The following is a 24,946-nucleotide window of genomic DNA, read 5'->3' as shown; positions in this document are numbered from 1 at the left end:
AACACCAAGCTTGGGACACTGATTTGGTTGCCAGCCAATCGCAGGTCACAAGGAGACGGACAGGGTCAATTTAGAGTGTTCAATCAGCCTACCCTGCATGTTTTTTTGGGAAGTGGGAGGAAACCAGAGTACCCGGAGGAAACCCACAAAGGCCCAGTGAGAATATGCAAACTGTTAGTGGAGCCATCTTTATATTGGCAAAGAAGTAATCTTTGAAAGTTTGTCACATTTGTAGATAAATTCTTCTTCAAATGCTATTAATAGTAAGACCGATTACAGACTATGTACTGTATTATTTTGTATTGACATTTGCACGTCAAGGTAAAAGTTTGTGTATCAATTTTACAATACTTTTCAAGTCCTTGAACGCACCTCGGTGACGTTTATGTTTGGCTAACCATGAGGGGACACAGTTATTTTTCGATTTACACTTTACAGTCAATCTATGGTAGTAAAAGTAACGTAATATGCATACAAAGTGTATCAAATTAGTTATCGGTTAACGCATCATTATTTTAAAGTTCAATCCAGGTAAATGACAGCGTGCTGTTTTTGCGGGCGTTCGTTTCCGTTTGCGTAAGAACGTCGATTAAGAAAGCCTAATAATTCAAAGTTAGCGCGATGTCGTGTATATTAATAAATGACAACCCACTCCTCTTACCCCTCAACGTGGAGAAGACGATATATGATGGATTCATCACGGTACAGGTATGTGAACGTCATCCTGATGTTCTCGTGACCATAGAAGTAACCCAGAAAAGAATTATGTGCATTACGGTAATGAAACGTGAAAGTCAATTTATTCAAAAATATATATTTTTTAAACTGGGGGATGCCAAAGCTTCCTCCCATTTCTGAAATTTACTAGACTACCCAAAGACTCGAACTAATGTGCTCCCATTAAAATATGTAATTTGTAAATAAATAAATTAGACTTTTTTTTTCAAAAAATGACTGTGAATATAGTATTTTCAAAGTATACCTACTTTTATTTACAAATACAACAAATCAGATATAGAAGGTTCGAGTCTGGAAGTAGCATACTGGACACCTCAGTAGAACAGAAGTGTGTGGGCAGATTATTATTTTGATTCATTTTTCAAAACAGGTTAAATGACACTCACAACAGTATTATTTTCTCCTTTTTTTAAACAGGACAAAGACCTGAGACTGAGAATACATTTAACACCAGATCGACAACTCAAAAAGGCCAAGTAAAAACAGTCACTATCTATTGTTGTTATGTTGCTGTTTTTTCTCATCTCATCTCTTTTTCCGCTTTATCCTCACTAAGGTCCTAGGGGGTGCTGGAGCCTATCCCAGCTGACTTTGGGCCAGAGGCGGCGGACACCCTGAATTGGTGGCCAGCCAATTGCAGATGTTTTTTTCCCCAAAATATCAAATTTTTGCACAAGCAATTTAAATCTTTGATGTAATTGGATTGGATTGGATAACTTTATTCATCCCGTATTCGGGAAATTTCATTGTGACATAAGTTTAGCAACTAGCCCCAAACAATCACTTTCTTTTTTAATTTTGTTTTTATTTTATTTTCTCATTCTTTGTAGGGAAAATCATCGAGTAATCTTGTGCTTACAGGTTGCATTGCTGTTGGAAGTTAAAACAACTGTTGCAAGGATATGAACATATTATAAAACAGGTAATACGGTATAATAATATTTTCTCATCTTTATTATGTCAAGCCATAACATCACACAAGATGGTCATAAAAATTATAAACTATCATTGAATGTAAAAATGTCCAGATTTTGCCTGTCACTATGCCACATGAACATATAGAAGAGCAAAGATACAAATATTTGCAGTAAATAACTAATAATGAATTTAGTCAAATCATTTATTTCCCACAGGCATCTGATAATCGCGCATGACACATTGTTTCACAGCACATAGGTTAGAAAGCACACTACGGAATTCACATACTACACTGACAAAAATCGTTGATTGATTGTTTTTGTGCAAGTAATTTCACATCTTTTGTGACGACTGTGTCATACCTGGCATTGTTCCCGAGCACCCAAAAGGCACACTTCACTCAGAAGCAGAGAAAAATATTTTTCACTGTTTAATTAACACTGCCTGGAAAATGTCCCTATTTGTTATGTGGTCCCTCAGGGTTATTTGCATGAGATTGATATTTCACCTCAGGCTGCAAAGTTCATTATTTTCGCAGCCTTTAAGCTATCATTAATTATTAAAGGAGGTGGCAGCCCCCATTAATCACAAACACGCGTTTGATTTGAATAGCTGGCTTGAGGAAAAAAAATAGTGTCACTTTATTATCTTGCCATTCAAGGATGCCTCTCCCTTTCTTGCAGAGGCTGCATCAGTCGACTGATCTCGTCAGTTTCATTCTGGAGCTGAAGACTGTCTTGGTAATCAGAGCAACATTGTACTGGACATAGTATTTGTTAATGATGCTTTGTGAATATTGTTTTTAAAAAAAGCAAAAATGAGAATCTCACATATTGATAACATCCATTTGTAGGAGCAGGTGCATATATAGTGTGTGTGTGTGTGTGAGAGAGAGAGTGTAAAAAGTGTTGTTCAGTGTAATTTGGGGTCATTGTTATTTCCAATTGCAGGAAGTCTGCCTTAAAAACCATCCTGTGTGTGACTCCATTCCACCTCCACAGTACTACTCCCAACTTATTTTGGAAATGGAAACCCTCGGGTGGGACAAGTAAGTGAGGCTCGTTGTGATCAAGCACATGACAAATACAGGCAATACTATCTCCAGCCCAAAAAATGTAAAATATAACAACTAATGTTCCCTCTAAGATGCGCGCGTGCGGAATTGCGCACTACTCTCGTCTTCTCTGCGCACAGCAAATCATATGGAGCGCACAAAATAAAATCCCCATTTTTTTTTAGCTGTGAGGACGACGCGCGAACCACTCATCCGCCGGGCCGCCCATTCATAGATATTAATCATCACATTTTATTATTACTAAATCATTTATGTGTAGTAGACATGCACCTGCTTATGGCAGGTGTGATATTGGTGTGTGCCCATAGCGAGCAATGATGATGTTGCTCACACCGGTACTCAGTGTGCTCAGGGAGGTTGTCTTTCTTCCCAGACAAACAAAAAATTAGAGGGAATTTCAGAATATTTTCAATTACCAAGAGGAAAGTAAAACAAAACAGTTGCATCTATTGTTTATTTTGCGAATATCTTTGTACCTTTGGATTATTTTGTTGCGTTGCACTCTGATTACGTGATCGGACCGATTTCCGATCACGTGACCGGATCGGAAACATCTCCAGTCAGTACACGGTTGTGACAAGGCCTGTATATAAAACAAACTTCTCTCCTCAGGAGGAGTGGAGAGGTAAAATGGAGATATCACTTCTTTTCTAACCTGGATTAAACCTTGACTACTACACTCATTTTCCACTTTGCTCTTAATGACCACAGCTCCAATTATGATATTAGTAAAAATGCAAATAGCTCTAATTGAAGACTCTCAGGTTTTAATAGAAGGGGGTAAAGATATGGTACAAAATGGACCAACATCATTTTCCATGTGGCTGTATGGTTATGAGTCATTATACAGTGGGCTTCAATCTCCAGAGCACTTGAGATTCGCTTAGCGTCTTAATTGGCACGGCTGTGTTAATAGCCACTAGGGGTTTTTATATGTAATTCGGTCTGCTGATTGGACCAGGTGAATGGGTTGTGCTCTTTTGAGTCTCCATTACTTTGGACTCCCCGTTTTTTGTATTTTGAGAATGTGGTGGTCTTAAAGGATCAAAAGTGACACACATTCCATGTCAGTCATAAAAAGAAATGTGTTCTGTGGTGTAACAATGGTTGAGGATTGCTGTTCCAAACTACGTTTCTATTTAATCAGGACAAAAAGTCAAGGCAAGCATTCATTGCTGTTTTCAAATATGCATATCCCTGTTCACATGTGCATGTTGCTCTCTGTCTGAAGTCATCTCATTTGGCAATGGAGTTGCAAATGGGATGTTCTCATCAGTCTTCCCAGCAGGACGTCTGACTGTCACGCTGATTCCATCATGCCCAAGTAGAGATAGTAAGTTGCTCCAACTAACATTTGAGAGAGAGAAGAGGCCAAAATGTGTGTCCTTTCCATCCTCCATTGAGACTTTTTTCTGCCAATGATGTTATTGAAAAAATATTAATGGTTTATTTAAATAAAAATAATGAGAAGGAATTGCATCAAAAACTGAATTTTACATTCTCAATCCAGACAATTTTAAAATGAGATTGACTATAAAATGTAAACAACAAGATGTAGTAACTCAGCTTTCTCCTTCTTAGGGGTCAGCATTAAGATTAACTTGTATGATTTATTTGGCGCATTTCTGAAGTGTTATGATATGAAAAACAGCTACCCAGTTAACTAAAAACGTTCTCTCTTTTTTTTTTTTACTTCTTTCTCCGATAGCTCACACATTTTTCAGCTCACTAATTTAGCGTGTTGTCATCTTCTGCTATTTGGTGCTGCTCGTCAGATGGTATCTCAAAAGATATGAGGGTTATTGCGGGTGCCATGACATGAGATGCGATGTCCTTCGATTAGATTTTTCTTTTCATAGACCCGCAATTATTTAATTAATCTATTTTACAAAGTGTCAGCTCTTTTCTTTCGATGATTGTCATTTCTGTCCACTTGGACAGATCTATTAAATGGAATTGCTTGTCAGATTTGTGTATTTCTAGCAGTTAACCGTAATGTTTTTTTTTATTGCTCTATAGTTTGTGAGTGAATACTCGAGGATATTAAGTTATCATGATGCAGAAGCTTCTAGATTATATTTATCTACTGTTGGCATCTTGCACTCCTATCAGTATCAAAGAACTGTGAAGGGAAGGATGTGTGCAAATTACAAAAAAAAAAGATTGTGTTTGAAGATAAATATAGAGATACAGTAGATATAGAGGGATTGAGGATAAGAGGTGGGGAAAGAGCAGCAAATTGGCCTTATCATTATATTGTGTATTTACAGTGTGATATGAGACTTCAACATGGATGCCCTTCACTTGTGTACGCTCGCAAGCGTGCGATTGAACAGTCACCTTTATGAGCTACTTTCTGCGGCTATCGTCTGCCATCATTCCATCAGTTTCCTAAGAGCGTGTATATGTGTCATCCCTGAGGACACTGCTCCCATCACTCCTCTCTAACACACTCCATAAATCCTCGGCAGATATACAGCCACGTCGAGCATAGCACGCGCCAGGTACTGTAAATCTGGAGGAGGACTCTCCAAGTCCTTTGTCTTAGATCAGTCTTTTGTCTCAAAGTTTGAGTTGACTGGAAATTGTACTGGAAGGACTGGAAGGAGGGCAGCACTGAATCCTTTTATAGTTTGTTGGAGCAGCTAAGAGAGTAGTAAATTTCCCGGTGGTGTCGGTGTATGATCGAGACTGATCAGTGTGGTGTCCTCTGCCTCAGTAGGTTGTAATCAGCTCAAGAAGGAGCGGTGTAATTTATAGGCGAAGCAGAGCTTGTGACCATGATCTCACTCGTAAAGTCATCGAGAGACGCATTATTTTATTAGTTTGTTTGTCGATTGTGTCGCTTTTGTTCCATGTATTTTTAAGCAATTGTGTCGAAAAAAGTATTTTCCTTTGTTACCACCCTCACAGCTCAAATGGATTGGACATCTATTAGTGATAAGATTGTGACAAACCCATTTGAATTTACAACATAAGGATAAAAGAGCCACAGAATAGGATATTTATTATCATCAATGACACTGAAATAGTTAAGTTGGTTGGAGCTTCATGTTTGGTTGGGGACCCTTTTAATAGTGGGCTATAAATAAATTAAGTTCTAAAATATTTGGACATCTATGCAAGTTCTGCAATAAATCTCTTGAACTAACCCAGAGGCTCCACTTTGCTATTCTTCACATAATGGAAAATTGTGTACTACTTCGATAAACAAGCAAGTATTTATCGGTAATGGTGGTGATCAAAATGTCGCATTTTGCGGGCATTTTTAATTATGCTGTATCCCTTTCTCCATCACCAGACAAAGTATGTTAATATGTTGTGTGGTGTGTCGATTTTCAGGCTACTTTTCATAGACACCCAATTTAAAATGTTGAAGATGAAAGCTGAGGACTCTTCTGGGCGACAGCATATTCTTACCATCAACCTCAAGAATAAGGTAAGCTTCTACTTCAATGTATGAAAATACAGTCTACATTCACTGGGTCATCTTCATGATAAAAATGATTCATTATCGCCTGGAACGTAATGTTGATATTCAGCCAATCCAGATCCTGGTCTGACTTCATTTAACACATGGGCCATTCAATTTGCTGATAGCAAATCAGTGATTTACATCTGGGTCCTCAAATCTGGGGCAAACTGGAGAGCTTGTACAGACACTTGATAACCCACTGTGACTGAGATGTAGCACAGATAGTAAAACATTTCCTCACAGACCTCGACTTGATAGAAAATGATCCTCTATGAACAGAAAAAGCAAGTACCCTTACTCTTATCTAAAATGGCTTGGTGCCACTTGTGTGACTGTATGATAACACGTACAGCATCAAACCAAACCACTCTAAATGGTCTTAAATGAATTGTGTGTATCACATAATCACTGGGGTTAGCCTTTATCTGCCATCAATATGAGAAACAATAAGCACAAAACAAAGCCTTAGTGGTTGTAAATGTAGTTAAATGTTGAGTTTTGTTCATGCTTTCTGTATACCGTATTTTCACGACTATAAGGCACACTTAAAAGTCTTAAATGTTCTCCAAAATAGACAGGGCGCCTTATAATCCAGTGTGCTTTATTTATGGAAAAAAAATTAAAATGTGTCATTCATTGAGGGTGCGCCTTATAATGTGGTGCGCCTTATAGTCATGAAAATATGGTATATAGTTTTACACGGGTAGACTAATATTGCAATTCTGAAGAGTACAGATTGGGGATTTATTCGGCTTTATGACTGTGAGGCGATGCTTAGCTAAACCCAACTGACGTCCACCTGGGACAAGAGAGAATGTTGAGAGCTCACTCTGTGCCCACCTGCCCATCTGGCCATTCACACTCTTGGAACTGTAAAAGTAACGTCGACTTCCTCCTGCCTTCCAGCTACTTTCACCATATCTCGCGCCAGGTCATCCCTCACTAAGCACAGTAAGGGGTCAACAGTGTTGAAGGAATTGGCGATGACATGGAAGGAAAAGTTGAGCTAAAATGGGAAGTTATGTAGTGGTGCTAAAAGGTTACAGAAACGTGTATTGTTTTTATTTCATATCATTTATTTTATGATCAAGCATTGGAATAATGCCACAACTGTAATAAGCATTATAGTACTGGCTTTTTAAGTCTGGCAAAATAGAGAACATCTGTATGTGTTGGAATGCACATCGAGTGAGTTATTGCTACCCACAGAAAGTCTACTTTTTCAAAAGTTTTTATATTTTCGCACAAGTGCTTGGCATCTTGTAGCATTTATGTGGAAATGTTCAAATGGAGTCTTGATTTTGCATACTTAAAGATCCTGTAAAATGACGGAAAAAATGCTTGTATATTTGAAGCACCACAGTAGAGTATGTATTGTTAATACTACTGCCAAATTTAATCAGATATAAATATCACCAAGTACTGTATGTAAAAAAAAATTGAAAAACAGAAGCAGCCTTTCAATTGTAGGACTGTGTGGGTGTTCCCCTTATTGCAGACCTCCAGCTGTCAATTATACGGATACCTCGTCCCACTCGCTCTTTCTGAGCAGTGTTATTTTGAAACAAATCACGAAAATGTCTTTATAGCACCTTTGATTGCCCAATCTTTCCTATCAACAGCACCCAGCAGAGGCCCCCGAATGCTCAGCTGACCTGCCAGTTCCCCTCCTCTTAAAATGGACACCGCAGGTATGAAAATTTTCCGAATAAGAGAGACTAGTGAGGTTCGGTTTCCTAATAGATGGTGTCACTGGGTTACATTATAAAAACAGATTAAACTATATCTTCATCCCACAGTACAATGGTTGATTCATCAGTCCTTATTTTCAACATTTTGTAGTATATTGCTCTTCTGCATACAAATTGGGACATTGAATGGAGTGTTTAATGGACATTCCTGATGGCCATGTGAGGCATCTTGTTAAAAACATGGTTCCATGTCAAACCAACTCTGGATTTTCTTTTACTGGCTTTTGCGTTAAATACTTCCACTTCCTTTCACCTAAGGCCCATCGCGGCAATACTTTGACACTCTTAAAACGACTGCTTAATATCAACAACATTGTTATCAGAGTTTCAAAGACATCATAAGTAGGAACCGAATGGGTGTGTGCGTGCATATGTTTGTGAGTGCGTGTCTTTCCGTGTGTGCATATTTTTGCATGCATGTTTATGTGTGTTGATACATGGCAGGCGTACAGTGAAGACCAGCTCAGAACAGTGCTACCGTATGGAGGCTGTCTGCCTGCTGGGCTGGTGATGGATCTTTCCCCCGCTACAACATGAAGTGTGTCTGTGTGTGTGGGGGTGTACGTTAGTTTGTGTGTGTACGGTTGTGTGCGTATGTGGACATTTAAGCCAAGTGCATTTTTTTTGTCTGATGAGTGATGGCTCAAATGTGTGTGTGTGCGAGTGTGTAGGGCAGGGGGAAGGGCCTGTCTGTCGGCAGTCCTGACATGTTCATTTGAAAGACTAATTATTGCTTGCTCTATTGCAAGGCCAAGACGTGCTTCTCAGGGCAGAAATTGGCAACAAAAGTGTGCCCCAATCCAACGTTGCACTGAGTGTATAGTTTTAGGGTTGAAATTGATGCAAAATGTTTTGTATTGTTTTATTGTAAAAGTTTTAAATACGAATTCAACTTCAATCCTCAGAACCAAACAGAAACGTGTGTATTATTGGGAAAGGATGTTACATGTACACCACAAAACTGACCCTATTGGTGTCAATGTATATATTGTGTGTTATGCAAGTATTTCTGCAGCTGTAGTCTATTCTAGACGTAACAATCTTAAACATACTTTTTTCAAAGCTGGGGTCACTTTGGGGATTTTTCTCAGCTGTTTTGAGGACACATTACTCATTTCATCGTATCAACATTTCAGTCGATGTGAATCTAAATTGAATTTTTGCATTTCTGTTATCATTAAAAGAATTTTGAGAGCCAATAAGATAGAGCTAACATACAGTCCTTTTTGAATTCCCTCTTCCCGTCATCGTACTCCTTCCTGTCTTAGATACGCGAATTCAATTATCAGTGCTTTCATTTCTTTTCTTTGATATTTTTTTTATCTCCCTGAACTGGGTTCAGCATAGTTATCCTGAGCGCTAACCATAATCATGCCACCGGCATTAATTGGGCTGTAATTGCTGAGGCTCTCAGCACCTGGACGATGCTTAATTGTGTGCACTGTGCTGGCACAATGACTTATAATTTTTTGGTTCATTTTTTTCCCTCTGATTTCTTTCCCACTCACACCATCTGTATTGCTCATTCACACCTCTCACCTTTCGATTTACTTCACTTTTTTTCTGTGTCCATCTTAATGCATCTAATTTCAGTTTTACTTCCTAAAGTCTGGTGAGTTACATTTTATCCACCATTTTCCTAAATTAGGTTAAAAAAAATACATTTTTGTCTGCAAATGCACTACTTTGTAAGATTGCATTGACAGTACTACAAAAGAGTTATTCCAGTATCCAATGCCTAAAGTAAGGGAGGTTTCTACTTGTTCTCTGATTTGCTAGTCTTCATTGAACCAACTCCACAACCAGTTCCTGCTGATTATAGAGGCTCTAACTGAGTTTTGGGACGTTCTTGACGAAATCGACAGAAAGACTTGGATCCTGGAGCCGGAAAAGCCAAGCCGTTCAGACACTATGAGGCGAATAGCTATCGGTAAGGTAATATACGTTGGATAACAAATACAATTGCTTTACATATAGCACAGCAATAAATTGGTCATTGTTTGTGTACGTGCAGGAAACAATGTCTCCATTAAAGTGGAGGTGGATCCACGACACCCAAAAATGCTGCCAGAATGCTGCTTGCTGGGAGCTGAGCATGGTCGGTAGCACCTGATTGAAATGGTAACACTTGAGTGTTATTTTAGATGGTGCGAGCAAAAGATCTGTATGTTTTTTCCTATTCTTTTTCATCTTCAAAGTACCTATAGTGTTAACGGAATCCTTAAAATTCTGTACAAATTCTCTCATCAACAAAACAAAATTTTTGAATACCAAACATACATAAAAAAGCAAAGTGGAGTGTCTATCTCATGCAAGTTCTTAATTTAGCCTGTGCCTCTAACATGTTTCAGTTCTGTTCACAAGGCTGGCATATTTTAACTTCCCATTTTTCACAATATCATAGGCCATTTTTAATTTTGTTCTCCAATTGTTTCTCACTGATGGTGGTGTGTCCCCAGTCACCTGCCTTGCCTGACACAATAAGCTACACGCCATAGATAAACTCAGGTAATAAAAAACCAAATCTGTCTGCGCTCAACATTATTCAGATAAGCTAGGTACGACACTATCATGTGGGGAGGAAAAATCACTACGTCAATTTCCTTACGTTCGGAGTTGAGCTAGGGCGCTCATGTTGATTATTGTATTTCGTCATGTCAGAGCGCTTGCCTTGAGACTGGCGCGATTTCATTATCACCCTCGCCACCTCGAAGACATCCTGCGAGCTTTCTCTTTAATTCCCCATCAATTGTCAGCCATTGTTTCTGTAAATCCTGGGTCGTGAAATGCTAAGCGTGTTGCCTAGCAATGCGACTCAAATGATATTAAATACACACACTTCAGTCCGCCGAGACACTAGGCAGGCGACGACCCTCAAATATGAGGTGTTGCACAGGAATATTGCTTTTTGCATGTAGGAATAAGAAATAGTGAGCATGATGAGCACTACTCAGAGACAAGGCTCCCCTGTGAAACACAGAGGATGGCTTGCATGTACTAACCTAGGCTGTTAAATAAGAGGGAATGTGCATAAGAGGAATATCAACTAATAATGTATTCTGGGGAAATCAGTAGAGAATTGAGGAAAAAGTCTGAAGGTATGTATGACACCTGAGTAAAAGTGTTAACCCTTTTTTCTGTTGCAGTCGTGGCTCCACTGAGGAACAAACTGAACGCTAACATCCATTTGTGGTAAGCGGCATCACGCATTAGGGTTGGGGATGATTATTTCATGGTTGTGTTTGCTGGCTTTTATTTTAACATCATTCAAATGGATTTTCTTTGAAACAACAAATGAGGGTAGTGGAATTAAAAAAATGGGGTAATTACTACATTTGAATGCTGCTCTTATTTGCTAGTGTCTCACTAAATCGAATGGAAATCTTTAAATGATGGTCCCAAAAAAAATAGGGGGTGCAGAATTATTCCCCAATTGTAAACATTTTACAATTGTCACAGTTCACATTTGTCTCACTGTATGACACGTGTCAAATACTGTAGGCCATCTTAACACTTCAATTTGACACTAAATGCAGCAGAAATGCTATTTTTTCCTCCCTGCCATCACCCCATTTCTTTTTTTAAACCAACGGTGAAAGTCTCTTAATCATCCCCCAGTGTCTTTGCAGGCTCATTTGCATGTGCTTAATTAGTGTGTGAAGGAGCTGTCTGTGGTCTGCTGGCAGGAACGCGGACTCTGGTGTCTTGCAAAACCTCCAGGATGTTTTGGAGATCGAATTCCCGTCACCTGCCACCCACGAAAAATCTGTATGTCACACAATTGCCCCCCTTTTTTCCCAAACATGTCTGTTTTCATTGCGATTACCTCAAGGAGCCGTATGTGCGTGAGTTTTTCACATCACAGCATGCATCCTCCTATTTGTGTGCCTGCCTGAGCGTCAAATCTTAAGAGGGCGGATATTTCCTATTGTCTCTTGTTGTCTCTGTTGCCATTGCGTATTTTGTTTTCCGAAGAGGTGCGAACAACTTCTCTAATTGGGTTGTTTACAGATCGGACTATTAAAAACAACAAAGATGGCACAATTCCGCGCGCTATCGCAATCACTTTAATCACGCAAAACCATTTATCTTTTTTTCTTTTCTTTTTTTTTTTACTGGTGGCTCTTCTCCCCTTCTGTCGCTGCAGCTGACTTGAAAGAACACTCTGTATCCACTGCCGCGATTAATGCTTCAGCTTCATTAGCATTCAGAAAGGAGTTTTTTAAAAAAATGTTTAGTTGACCAGATGTTGAGTATTTCTTTTTAAACTGGGACCAATTTGAACCCTTTATAGGCCAAGTGCTAATGTTTGTTTATTAAAAAAATAATAATACAAAATTACCTAACCCACAACTGACAGTTCATTTATTATATTAGTATTTAACTCTTTTCCTTCCACTGACAACAATAGACGTCCAATTCAAATAATGAGTTAGGATGGCGTTGAAGAATGTTATATTTAATATTTGGCACAATTTTTATATTTATCCATAGATGTTCAGTGTGGAGTGTGGAATTTGTTACGCCTATCGCCTTGAAGCTGCTATTCCTGACCAAGTGTGCAACGATCCCCGCTGTGGACAGCCCTTCCATCAAGTGTGCCTCTATGAGGTATGAAGCCGTACACACTTAAGTTTAAATGTATATGTATGTACAATCCCTTCTGTGCAATAACAATGTGCAATATTTTAGAATATTCCAAGGTTTTTTTTCTATTATCTTGCCCGGACATGACTCATTTAAATTACTTATTTATGTTTTTATAGGGAAACACGCAGTAAGTAGCACCACTAATTTCATGATATGCAGTTGTTGTATAATGACAATAAAGGCTTTTGACTTTGACTTCAAAGTGTACACTAAAACTACACCTTTATCCCCCCATTTTTAAACGGAGACACTAAATTGCCCAATCAAATTTAGTAAATCAATTTCAGCTCTTATGAAATTCATTGTCACCAGCCTCCCCAAATTTCCTCCAGAAGTAGAAGTGTTTTTAGTGATTTATTTGTGACATCAATTTAAGCTCAGGTACTCAAAAAAGCAAATATATATAAATGACAATTTATTTTCTCCAGGTCAATTAGTACAACCAAACTTGTTTGTAATTGGGAATAATGTAAGGCACGTTAAGATTTCCATACTGTCTTCATAGTTAAAATGTATCAAACATTATGAAGCTTAAAAAAATGGATACACTGACCATGCGATGTCGGTAAATAATTGTATATTTGCACAGGTATGATTCATTCTTGGGTGCAATTTCAAATGACTGATTGTGATGACCAATTCATGCTAACTTAGTTAAGTCATCAGTCTCTGTAAATATTTGTATGAGAAACACATCTCGACTCAAAATATGAAACTAATGAAAAACGAGGACCACACAAATTTGGAGTGCTGCCACTTAAGTGAAATTACTTTCAAATTTAAATATTCCCAACTATGGAAATGTTTCCACCCTTTTACAACCAAAGTTAAATTCTATAAAGTATACTGGTGTGTTTGCTTCAAAATAAGCACATTTTGCCTTATTAAAGGCCCCAAAAGGTTGGGAAAATATGTCAAGACTTTTATATGCAAAGTATTAGTGGAAACTTTTGCAAGTTTACAGTCCATTTTAACAAATTTTACTGCTTGACATCTGATTCAAGGTGACATTTTTGATTAAGTAGTCTTTTCTCTTTTGTCTTTTTCCCCTCCAGTGGCTGCGTGTTCTCCCCGCCAGCAGGCAAAGCTTTAACACGGTTTTTGGAGAGTGTCCTTATTGCAGCAAGGTACGCCTGAATATTCTGACTGACAGCGCTTTCGTAAAAGACCTTTGGTGTAGAGTCAATGGATATTCAACATGCTTAATTAGTATAGCTAGGTACATCGCACGGCCTTGTCTTTGTTGAAAGGCTATTGGCAGCAGAAAAAGGTGCCACATTCATCATGAAGCCACTCATTCTACCGTTATAAAGGAGTGAGTAAAGTATGTGCCAGTGAATGCCGCGTGTCATTGAATCAAAGTCAAAAATGAACTTATTTGTGAGCGTGCCTTCCAGTGTATTTGATAGCACAGAAAGAGTGAGAGCACTTTAATGCATTGTTAAAGTATCCTTCATAAAGCATTATTTGACCAATAAGCTGTGCTCTCTTTCTATTTCAGCCCATTACTGTGAAAATGGCAGCTCTGCAGTCCTGAGAAGTGGCTTCGCATGCCACATCGACTAAAAGAAACTAATTGAAAGCTAACCGAGCCAACGGAAGGAAAAAAAATACAGTTCCTGGTGAGAAAAATGAAATGTACAAATTGTGATGCATTTTCTGGAACATTCAAGTAAAGAGAAGACTTTTTTCCAGCTCAATACTTGTTTTTTTATTTATTTTTGGGCGTAGAAATTCTAGCAATCAATCGGCACAGAGGTGTCATTCACACCATTTTAGGACGCCCTCTCTTTCCTTTTGGGGGGCCTCTCAAGTAACGTGCATCAATGGGTTTGCTTTTGACATTCTCTTCCATCTCCTCCTCCTCTTCCTCCGCCACTTCACCATCCTCTTCATCATCATCCGAGCTGTCATCTTCTTTGTAATACTTCACAGCTCCAGCCCTCGACCTCAGCGTTCTTTGGACTCTCTCGCTCTTCTAAGAATAGAAAAAGGAAACAATTACACTTAATATTGTGATTGAGAAAATATAATGATCTGACTCGTGGAAAAACAAAATGACGGTTTCCCGTGGGAAGTGTGGCAATAGAAAAGCTGATTGCCGATTTTTTTTCAGACCCTACCTGTGGAAGGGTTTGCCCTCGTCTGTTGGAACTTGCTTGTTTCACTTTCTTTTCCTTCTCTTTCCCTCTCTCTTCCTCCTCCTCCTCGTCATCATCCTCTTCTGCCTCCTCCTCCACTTCCTTGGCTACAGGCTTTGGTTTGGGGAAACCTCGTCCTTTTGCTGTTCTCTGTAACATTAAAATACAGCAAACATTTGAATTCAGTTATAAAAATACATATTCTCTTCACTGCATGGTGCTCTGGCTTTATTTGAACAGAGCTCCAAATAATAATTGACCAGCTGATACCGATGACTAATGCATCTGAGAACGGCCTTTGTCTCTGCTGACATTTCCTCACTTCACTAAAATGCCCTATAAATGGCCACTTCTGTTTAACTAGGGATCAAACTGGCCAACACTTTCACATGGAAATTAAATGACTTGGCAAGGAGGAAAAGGGAGTGAGCATAATTGGACACAAAGTGTGTGTCATCAACTTCTTCAAACGGTGGCCTGAGGGGTCGAGAAATGATGTAGTGAACTGGAGGAGAATCCTCCAGTGTTGGACCCGCTCACCTCTGGTAGATATGCTGCCCCTCAATACGGTCACATTCCAAACGAGGTTAAGAGACTCGGCGCCACAAATTGGCATACTTGTGATCAGCAGCCAATTTGCTGAATTCATTGTAAAACTGACTAAATGTTGATTCATATATTACTTTACATAGGATTAAAGAATCAATTTCCAAGCTCTTAGGAGCGAGTGTTGTGACAGAAATGGAAAATTTTAATGGCTTATAATTTGAGCATGATAGTAGTTATCAGAAAAGCATTAAATTTATTATGTTAATTTGTTTTATGTCAAACTAATTTATTCGACTCTAACTCACCAAAAGATGGCAAAGGGATTTCACAAACAGTAGACATTAAAATGTTAAACAAACAACTAATAGTATATTTTACTAAAGGAAATATTCAATCATTAGCTGCCATTGATAGCAATAGACAGCCAAACCATTTGAAGTCTATGGTCATTGGCCCTGGAAGAGTTGACTGTGGACACCTCTTGGGTGTACAATGCTCTCTCTCACCTTGCCCCTGTTGGGGGGCTCCAGCGCCTTAGACATTGACTTCTCACCGACGCCACGAGGTACAGTGAAATCCAGTTTTTCCTTTGCTCCAGTAGACAACATTTGCCTTAGGCGCTGGTAGTCAGGCTTTTCTTGGAAGTTCAGAGACTTCACATACATGAGCAGGGATGCAACCTCAGCTGAACAAAAGAGGGGAACAGAGCAGATGTCTCAAGTCTAGATTGTAGCTCAGCAGTTAGTGCGCTCGACTCCTGACTATTGCAAGTGTGCCTCCACAGAGATGAGCGGAGCAACCACTACTGCTTAAGTGAATTAAAGAAAAGGAAGCGCTATTTAGTGGTCGACGAATTTGATCGACGTCTTGACAACTCGATTAATCTTGTAAAACTATCCACCAGACACGGACAGATGCTGTGTATTGCACATATTTCTTTAAAACTTGTATCATCAACTCACTTATTGTATTTGATACATAACCTGTGTCTTATCTCTGACAGGCAGCTTGCCTTTGTCAGCAGAGGACTATTCGTTCCTTAACAATACACAAGTGACTTCTCCTTATAGACACAATAAATGTCTGATTTTGATATGGCAGCGTAATAAGTATTTCATTGTTCAATTATTTTGAAGTTCCTTTGACCTCAACGAGAGTTTATTTCAAATGTGACTTTAAACATCACACACCATCTACATTTAAAAATGCTCTTCTACATTCGGACTACTGCTGAAGGGACCTATGCAACGCGTTGAACACTGGCGACTACAAATATTAATCAGAGGTCAACACTTATGTTGCTCGATCCCTGGGCGTTATGATTGAAACATGGCAATATCGTTTAGTATTTAAAAACTAAATAACCTCGTAAAGCAACGTACATTCAAGGACGTCAAATTTCGATTGATGTTGGACACAATTTGGGCCTCAATGTTTTAACGAAACTGAATATTCACTACCAATAACACGCTAGGTTTATTTTTCGTTATATTTAATCATTTGCCTGCCATTAACATCAATACATGTTCAATCCATTTAACGGGGAGGATTGGCTCATGTTTCCATGCCATTGACGATGCTAGACGCCCAATCCATTTTGATTGGGATGGGTGGCACCCAATGAGTTAAACTGGTGACTGATTAAAGGGCTACAAAAACAGGAGATTTACTCAACCATTGACATCCTTAGTTATTAAACTATTTGAGTTGGTGGAAAAAACACATTGCTCAACTTATAGATTTTTTTTAAACGAAAATGTTTCAGTAAAGTCCTGAAACTTTAAGATTGTTGCGACGTACCAGTGCTGGCTCCACTCACTGACAGCTGCTGGACAGACTCTGGCAGCTTATCCATCAGTCTAAGCACCCGGCGGGACAGATAAATAGTGAGGGAATGAGGAGTAAAAACATTATGAGAGGGCAAACATTATTTAAAAGTAGAGGGGACTTGGGGAAAGGACACCACAGCAAATTGAGTCAAACTCTACTGAATTCCTATTATAAAAGTACAGAACTGTCATGATTGAATTAATGATCATTCTAATTCGTAATGGATGAGTCAGTTATTCATGTGCTATACTATCTGATGGTAAAACAATTGTAGAACATTATAAACTTAAATCCAATTTCTCATCATCAGATACATGGTAAAATATCCTCTACTACAAGTATTGTATGGCCTACCTATCCTTGGCTTCCATGACCTTCACTGCATTCTTAAGATCACTGTCCCAGGGAAGTGAGCCACATAACCAGTGAAGAAGACAAAAACCAAGAATCTGAATGTCACCACGTCTTGATGGAGCTTGGGGGGAAAAATAAATTTAATAGAACGATTTGGAGACCTTATATAATTTAGTAGAAATTAATTTTGATACTGTTGCATTTTAATCTTTAAAGATTACTTAAGATTAGATCAAATAAAATAAGATTATTTAAGATAACATTACTAAGGGCAACGTTTTAAATGTGGAATAGTTGTCTATAACATGTTGAAAGGTGATGGTTTTATAATCCATTACAAATAGCAATGAAGGCATACGCAGTATTATTTTGTAAACGTAATACACTGAAGAGTGCCTACAGGTAAGTATGTTAGAGACACTGCATGGATCTACATTAATGTGTGAAGTGCATCAATACTCAAAAATCAAGTTCATCCAGAAGGGTCGAGCCCTGGGAGTTTTAGAAACTCAATATGTAATGGCCGTCACACGTCTTTGGAGAAATTACGTATTGACTGGCTTCATCTAAGGGGAGAAATCTCCTCCCTGAGCCATGACTAGCATTGATTCTCCTTAGCCAACAGGGATGTCTGATGAGGAACCATGGTCCTGGCTACACAGGACAAGATAATCAACAGGATTGTAGTAATCTGACATTGCAGCATGAGGTTTGTAGTTGTGAATGTGTAAGCATTCATAAATCATGACTTAATCATCTTTAAGTATTCCAGCTTAACAGTGAACAGTGTTGTTCGGTCTTTAAATTCTGTCGAGCAGAAATTCAAAACCACTGTCTGATTTTCACTGGTTATTTTTCAGTATTTACCTCTTTGGTGATGGAGTTTTCCAGCACTGAGGTTATGCGAGGCTCGTGCCTCCTGCTACCCAAACATCAAAGTCTCCAATTAATGGGGGATGAACGCATGTTGCAGGTTATGACTTTAGCTAATTAGGAGGTGGTTAAACAAGAGACTGTGCCTGGGAATTCTTAAGGTGCGGTGGGCGGGCAATCGATGGTCAATGAGTAGAGAAGGATGCAAGCAGGCAATTTGCCAGTTAATGTTTTCCCAATATCAATCAAGCGGAGTGGCAACCGACCAACAGAGAAAGTGTTCTATACGTACTGACTAACAGTGGTTCAGGAACACCCAATCTTATAAGCGTAGAACCCCACCGTTAGCTAAATATTTATGATTACACGACCTTTATTCCACTTTTTTTTATTCCTTAGGATGCAACTAACAAATACGTAATTTAATAGTTTTTGGGGTGGGTAATATTTATATAATTACAAACTTTTTTTTTTTAATTGGTTGCTTACAGTCATTGGAACTTACCAACACCTCTGTGAGCATCTAGACTGGTGTATTCAATTGTTCCATTGTGGCCTTTCCGGGGCATTTCTTTATACTCTTTTTGGACTCCGTCAATACAGTACCGGCGAGCCAGTCCGTAGTCTACTAGGTAGAGCTAGAATCCAGAAGAAAAAAACAGTAAATAGGATGCATGTACTTCCTCATTCTAGTATTGTTCTACAGTAAACTAACATCTTGAGGGTTTCGATGACCCAGCATGAGGTTGGAGGCTTTGATGTCTGCATGAACATATTCATTCTCGTGCATATATTCCAGTATGTCTATCTGAAAGAGACGAACACAATTACATAGTTAAAGCGATATTGCATTTGGCACCAATGCACCGCCTAGACTTTTGTCTATCTAAATCAATATTTTCAAAATGGGAGCCACCATTTTTCGTAAATGTATTGGCATATGTGGCCATAGCTTGATGGCCATGTTTTGAATTAGGAAGTTGCAATTGTGCCGAAAAGCCACTGATGTTATTTAGTCTTTTCGTAATGAGAAATCAGAAATTCAGCACTAAATTGGTCTTTGCACGTTTTAAGCACTTTTAAGCACATATTATTTAGAAACAAATAATGGAAATGACTTTACAGGACTTTTAAACTAATTATATCAGTGTGTGAATAGTCTTACCAGAATATGACCAACTCGGAGCACCGTAGCCTTCTTAAAGCGACCGCCAATACGTTCGCTAATTTTCTGAAGGTCAGTGCCTAGCCGCTCCATTACCATAAAACGATATCTACGCAGAACAGATTCACATGAGATCATGCCAGTCACAAACATTATATAATCACATTGAGTCTTAGTCAAAATAATACCTGAGGCCATTGTACTCGGCTTGTCCTGATCCCCAGTATTTTGGGATGCCAAGGTGGTCAAGTCTTTTATTTTTCATCCATTTTTGCACTGAAACAGTATGACAGAAGTGATGAAGGATATGCTGTTAGATATCAGAAATCCCTGGTGGCTCAGCTCACTTATCTTTGTTGACAATGAGTGAATGATAAGAATGGATGATAAAGCCAAACTCCCATACCTAGGAGTTATAGGCGGTTTGATCAAGAATAATGATTTGACTGTGAAACCATTGCAATGCATGCACACCTATTACGCATTTGCGATACATACACAAATATGTGGAAAAAATTAAAATACATACAAATAAAAACACATACAGAGCTCTAGACCAAGCAAAACAATGAGCCTTGGCTCAGCTATTGCTGCTGCTGGTTTGACTGGCATCCAACCAGAATGACAGCTGGTCAGTGGTTTAGTGGAGGTTTGAGAATCATTGCGCTCGAGATTCCCTTCTGAGCCTCTCCAACGAAGGCATTGGTGATGCTCAAACAAGCAAAAGAGAGGGCTAACTGCCACTTCAGTGCATGTTTATTCCTGCATCTTATTAATTACTGTGAATCAGGCGGAAGAGTCCCTTCACATCTTCATCTGAACACACTTTTGTTCCAGCAATTTGTTGCCATCCTGAAAATGTTTTGGTACTCACTTGTTTCTGGTTTGGCTGCCCTCATGTAGAAGCTAAGCTCAGAGAACAGGGGGCCATTTTCAAGGTATTCCTGTGCAAGATATTCAAGAATTCAAAAACACTTCATTCAAACTGAATTCCATATTTGCTGTGTGTTAAGAATATGTTTTTAAAAACAATGCATATTCTCAAACTGCTAATATACTTACCACTTTTACAACAAACTCAGTATCGGCTGGGACAGAGCTGCCAATATCTTGGGATGCTTAAAGTTGTAAGGAAACAGACCAGGAAGGAAGGTTGTCAGTCCTATGTACTGCATGATATTTACAAACAAGCCCAAATCTAGTAATATCCATAATTCTGTCCTTCAATGAAAATCAAATGTGATTTTAAAGAACGCTTTATTTAATATGCCTGTCATTCATCACATCAGAGGTCATTTACAACTTGTACATTTTTTTGGCTTTGGGTTGCAGGAGCTGAAGCCCATGAAATGAAGCCAAGACATCCCTCCTCCATACCAACATTACTTTTCATTAGTTTGGATGTCATTTCATCAAATTTGCAAGACAATTTGTCTTAAAATTCCCAGATTTTCATTTCACTCTAGGTTAGACAGTCACTTTTTCTCACCTATGTAAACTGCCAGGTTATCATTAATATGTACATGACTGATATGAATGGTGGCAAGTGCTTATGTTAGTAATATAATGTTCAGAGAATGTTTGGATTACCGTAGTAGATCAGTCCAAAGCCACCTTGACCCAAAACCTTCCCCAGCCTCCATTTCTTCTTCACTGTATCAGTCAGTATGAAGCCTTCCGGAAGCGGTTTGGGTAGCCCCCTCTTTTTAGGTGCTGTCATCGAAACTAGACATAGTACAGCAATGAGTCACAACCAAATTCTGTTTAGTGAAAAATATAGCAAACCGTACGGGGAGACAAAAAAATCTATGTTCAAAATGGTAAATTGACCACATTTCAATAGCACTTTGTGCTTTTTACTGTACCAAATGTAAAGCACATTTTGCATTCTTTATAAATATTGAAACAAAAAATAACTTTTTAGTATATTGAATAAAATTATATTTAAATGGTCATTTACCCTCGAGTCTGCATTACAAGGCTGCGTATACCTCCTTCAAATGATAAAGATGTGGTTAAATATTTCACTATTGTTTAAATATTTTAATAATAATACACTGTCCTGATGATCACAGGCTAAGGATAACTGTTTAGTCATGCCAATCGGAAAATAGCAAGCATGTCGGGGACAAAATCAGTTTATTAATGTAATCTTCCAGTTTTTCTATGATATGCCATGCTCATCTGTTTAAACTTCGAAAAATAATGACATATTCTGAACTACTTGGGATATGTGGACGCTAGATCACCCTGCACAAAATGTTTACCGTCTGTTATGAAATAAATGCATTGTAAACACCATACTCGCAGCAGTATACGCCACCCTAACATTTCATTTTTTTGTAAATCATAGCGATCATCTGAACCATACCGACTTCAAAGTAGTTGTTAAACAACTGCAGCAGGGCAGCATGAAATGCTTGATAGCAAAACCAAAGTAGCCGCTAACATAGCCATGTGGGCGACATTTTACACACCGATCCATCCAAAATTACATACCGATCAATAAAGGGAATTATCTGCGTGTTATGGATGTTCCCGTGCAACACTGTGATAACGTGATCTCCTCGGTTAATCCAACACGGCTTTGTTGTCAAAACCCTTGCAAGGCAACAAACCACTAGCCAGTTGAGAACGGAACCCGATTACTTCCTGAAAGTTTTCCCTCCTGCAAAAGCAACAGCCAATCACAAGGCAGTAAACTCATCCAAACGGCCAAATACCAATAGAAAAACAGCTGTGACATTCTGATAAGACAGTACAAAACGGATGAATGAATACAACTATAATAACTGTTTTAACTCATTGTCTTTCATTTAAAATTACGTATAACGTCTAATCCATATGTATAGTAGGGCTATCAGTGAATCAACAAAAATCACTCATTTGCAGCCACCCTCCCAGTTTAAATTCATTTTCAAAAGTCACACGATTGCACGTCTATTATCGTCAATGGCAGTAAAAAAAATGCTTCAGTGGAGACGTGTCTCTTGCTTGACCGAGAGATAAACTTAATAATTGGACACATACAAGGAAGTAGCAGCTGGTAAGTAGTCTATTCTGTTATTTTAATCCAAATATTTTCCCCAAGACTGCTTTGACCATGTGACAAATGATGTGTTACCCCATTTTTTTTGTTTCTTTGTTTGTTTTTAACTAAACTTGAGTAAAATACACCAATAATGGATAGTTAGCATTTATTCAATCATTTTCTGAACCGGTTATCTTCACAAGAGTCATGGGGGGGTGAAGCCCATCCCACCCAACAATGGCCATCATGGGGCACACCTTGAATTGGTGGCCAGCCAATCACAGGGCACAAGGAGACGGACTTATTCAGGGTAATTTAGAAAGTCCAAACAGACTCCCATGCATGTTTTTTTGGGATGGAAGAACCTGGAGAAAACCCATGCAAGCCCAGGAAAAACATGCAAACTCCACACAGTAAGGACCCACCTTGGATCGAACCCTCCACCGAACTGTGAGGCCGACACGCTAACCACCCGTCCGTCGGGCCGCCGGATGGTAGATCCTATTTGAACCGAGCCCAAGATGCATCCGTGTTTTTGGGACCCACTTTCAATTTTGTATCACATGATAACACCAGTTATAACTGGTCCACATACTCTGATTCAAAATGCTGTCCTGTGGGGCCTTGATTGTGCCACAACTTTGAGACCCCTGCCTCGGACCTGGAGTATTAATGAAAAATAGTGATTTGAAAACTTTCTTTCAATACATTGTGAAATCTAATCTTGTGTGGAACTCTCTAAAATGCAACACCAGTTTCACATAGAGAAAAATATTGCATCTGTACATGCGAAGAAATTGTGGTTAAGTGTGTCTATTCATAAATTTACTGCGAAGCAGGTACCTGAAGTGGCACAACCCCTTTCAAAGCAGTCTCTTGTTAACTGCTTATTTAACATACATACTGAAATCAATAGAAGTTCGTTTGCAGGACTTCAGGCATGCTAGTTGTAACGCAGCCTGATCTTTCTTTTGCTGTACAAGATGGTCAATACCACGCCTGGCTGATAAACACTGTCTGCAGGAGCAAATGCAGAACTTGGAATACTGGCAGAGACAAACACACATTCTCGCGCTCCCAATCAAGCTTGTTCAATTTTGATGAAAGAAAAAGGAAATACAGGCTTGTGTTGTCTCTGCCAGGTGCACCTGCTGTGAGATTATCGATCTGCAGGAAACTTCAATACCTACTTTCCAAACCAAGCCGTCTCATTTGAAAGAAAGACAAACCTTGGGCGATTAAAAAAAACACACAAGAGAACTCTCCTTAGCCATGTAAACCCTAAACCGAGAAATTATAGTGACACACTTCTATCATTATTTCAGACACATTATTTATTTGTAGACTACAACATGCAACATGTATGCTACACCGTCATCGTTTTATGCTTGTGAAGTTTACACTTGTGGTCCTCCCTTGAATAAAATCCGTTGACATGGCCAGATACTTTATATGACAACCAAATTATAATGTACAACATAACACTAACAGAATGTGCCATATCTTGAAGAAATATTGTTGGATCATTTTTACAGCAAACTCTAGATTCATACATTAACCATTAACAGTTGCACTGACTTCAATGTCACACACAACAGAGGTGTCTAGGCTGGACTACGAATATAAAGGACCACTATAGTAATGGATCTGTACGGTCAATGTGGCAATGACACATTACAAGCTAGTTTATAACATGTATTTTAGGATGTTTGTAAACCACGTAAATATTGCAGTGTGCCTTTTTAATTTTGTCAAATTGTTCATTAGCGTGTTATGGCGGCAATTTGAAATGCTAAAAAATCTAGGGTGAGGAACCAATATAGAGTGTACACTGTTATCCTGTTCGGGGCATTTCTGTTATCACTGATGACACCGGGCAAAAGGTAGATTAATTCCAAGACTGGTCACAGGTTAATCACAGAGATGAGCAACTATTCACAGGCTCATCAAACCAACACTTCATGCACAGATTTCAGTTGGTTGAACCACTTCACCTTCAGAGACCATAATTGGAAACTTCAGTTCTGGTCAAGGTTCACTCTACACTCCTCACAATTGACCCCACAAAAATTACCAGCAACAAAAATTCAGAGGACATCACTCCATTTTATTTGATCGGTGGTGATTGCTGTATAATCAAATGTTGAATGTATGAAAACTTATGTCGGATAGTCGACTTATTTGTTCAAAGAAAATTATACTATGATCTCAATGCATCCACCCATCAATTCCCCCCTGACTTTGCCTTTCAAGGATCTTAAAATTACTCATACCTGCAAATATTTACACAAGATGTCAGATATTAAGCAATATAAGTACCAGTAGGAGACCTTTATATCATCCAAAACACAATACAATAAAATCATTAGTTTTGTTCATCAAGTGCAAATACAGAA

General features: G+C 38.7%; 2 protein-coding genes across 3 annotated transcripts; one reads left to right on the top strand and one right to left on the bottom strand.

Annotated features, from left to right (window-relative positions):
- Positions 1–36: 36 nt before the first annotated feature.
- Positions 37–21,533, top strand: fancl (FA complementation group L). Of its 2 annotated transcripts, XR_013303943.1 has the most exons (15): positions 37–708; positions 1,156–1,214; positions 1,600–1,660; positions 2,340–2,396; positions 2,607–2,704; positions 6,074–6,170; positions 7,829–7,897; positions 9,737–9,887; positions 9,972–10,055; positions 11,104–11,149; positions 11,644–11,725; positions 12,452–12,568; positions 13,663–13,734; positions 14,109–14,229; positions 20,852–21,533. XR_013303943.1 is itself a non-coding variant. In XM_077613693.1 (14 exons), exons 1-14 carry the CDS (start codon positions 622–624, stop codon positions 14,142–14,144), a joined length of 1,116 nt encoding a protein of 371 aa, XP_077469819.1. In that variant the 5' UTR covers positions 38–621; the 3' UTR covers positions 14,145–14,307. The 2 variants fall into 2 exon arrangements, 1 of the variants encoding a protein (XP_077469819.1); XM_077613693.1 differs by lacking the exon at positions 20,852–21,533 and having other exon boundaries at positions 38–708; positions 14,109–14,307.
- On the bottom strand, positions 13,043–22,028 carry LOC144084828 (serine/threonine-protein kinase VRK1-like; the record flags this gene model as incomplete). The annotated part of the gene is made up of 13 exons (XM_077613603.1): positions 13,043–14,585; positions 14,731–14,898; positions 15,804–15,982; positions 17,098–17,156; positions 17,482–17,602; positions 18,860–18,992; positions 19,070–19,162; positions 19,520–19,628; positions 19,708–19,795; positions 20,394–20,463; positions 20,582–20,637; positions 21,110–21,244; positions 22,019–22,028. Coding segments are annotated over 13 exons (1,434 nt in total), but the record flags the coding sequence as incomplete, so codon positions are not given.
- Positions 22,029–24,946: the final 2,918 nt, after the last annotated feature.

This window comes from Stigmatopora argus, chromosome 11 (genome assembly GCF_051989625.1).
Source record: "Stigmatopora argus isolate UIUO_Sarg chromosome 11, RoL_Sarg_1.0, whole genome shotgun sequence".
NCBI classification, from domain to species: Eukaryota; Metazoa; Chordata; class Actinopteri; order Syngnathiformes; family Syngnathidae; genus Stigmatopora; species Stigmatopora argus.
The sequence above is the reverse complement of the archived record's forward strand: the minus strand, read 5'-3'. Positions and strand labels throughout refer to the sequence as shown.

What these genes read in the sequence shown, in the direction of transcription:
- fancl (XM_077613693.1), top strand. Translation starts at nt 622, where the DNA reads ATGTCGTGTATATTAATAAATGACAACCCACTCCTCTTACCCCTCAAC. An exon ending in ATGGATTCATCACGGTACAG is followed by an intron (nt 709 to 1,155) that starts GTATGTGAACGT and finishes TTTTTTAAACAG; the next exon opens with GACAAAGACCTGAGACTGAG. An exon ending in ATCAAGTGTGCCTCTATGAG is followed by an intron (nt 12,569 to 13,662) that starts GTATGAAGCCGT and finishes TTTCCCCTCCAG; the next exon opens with TGGCTGCGTGTTCTCCCCGC.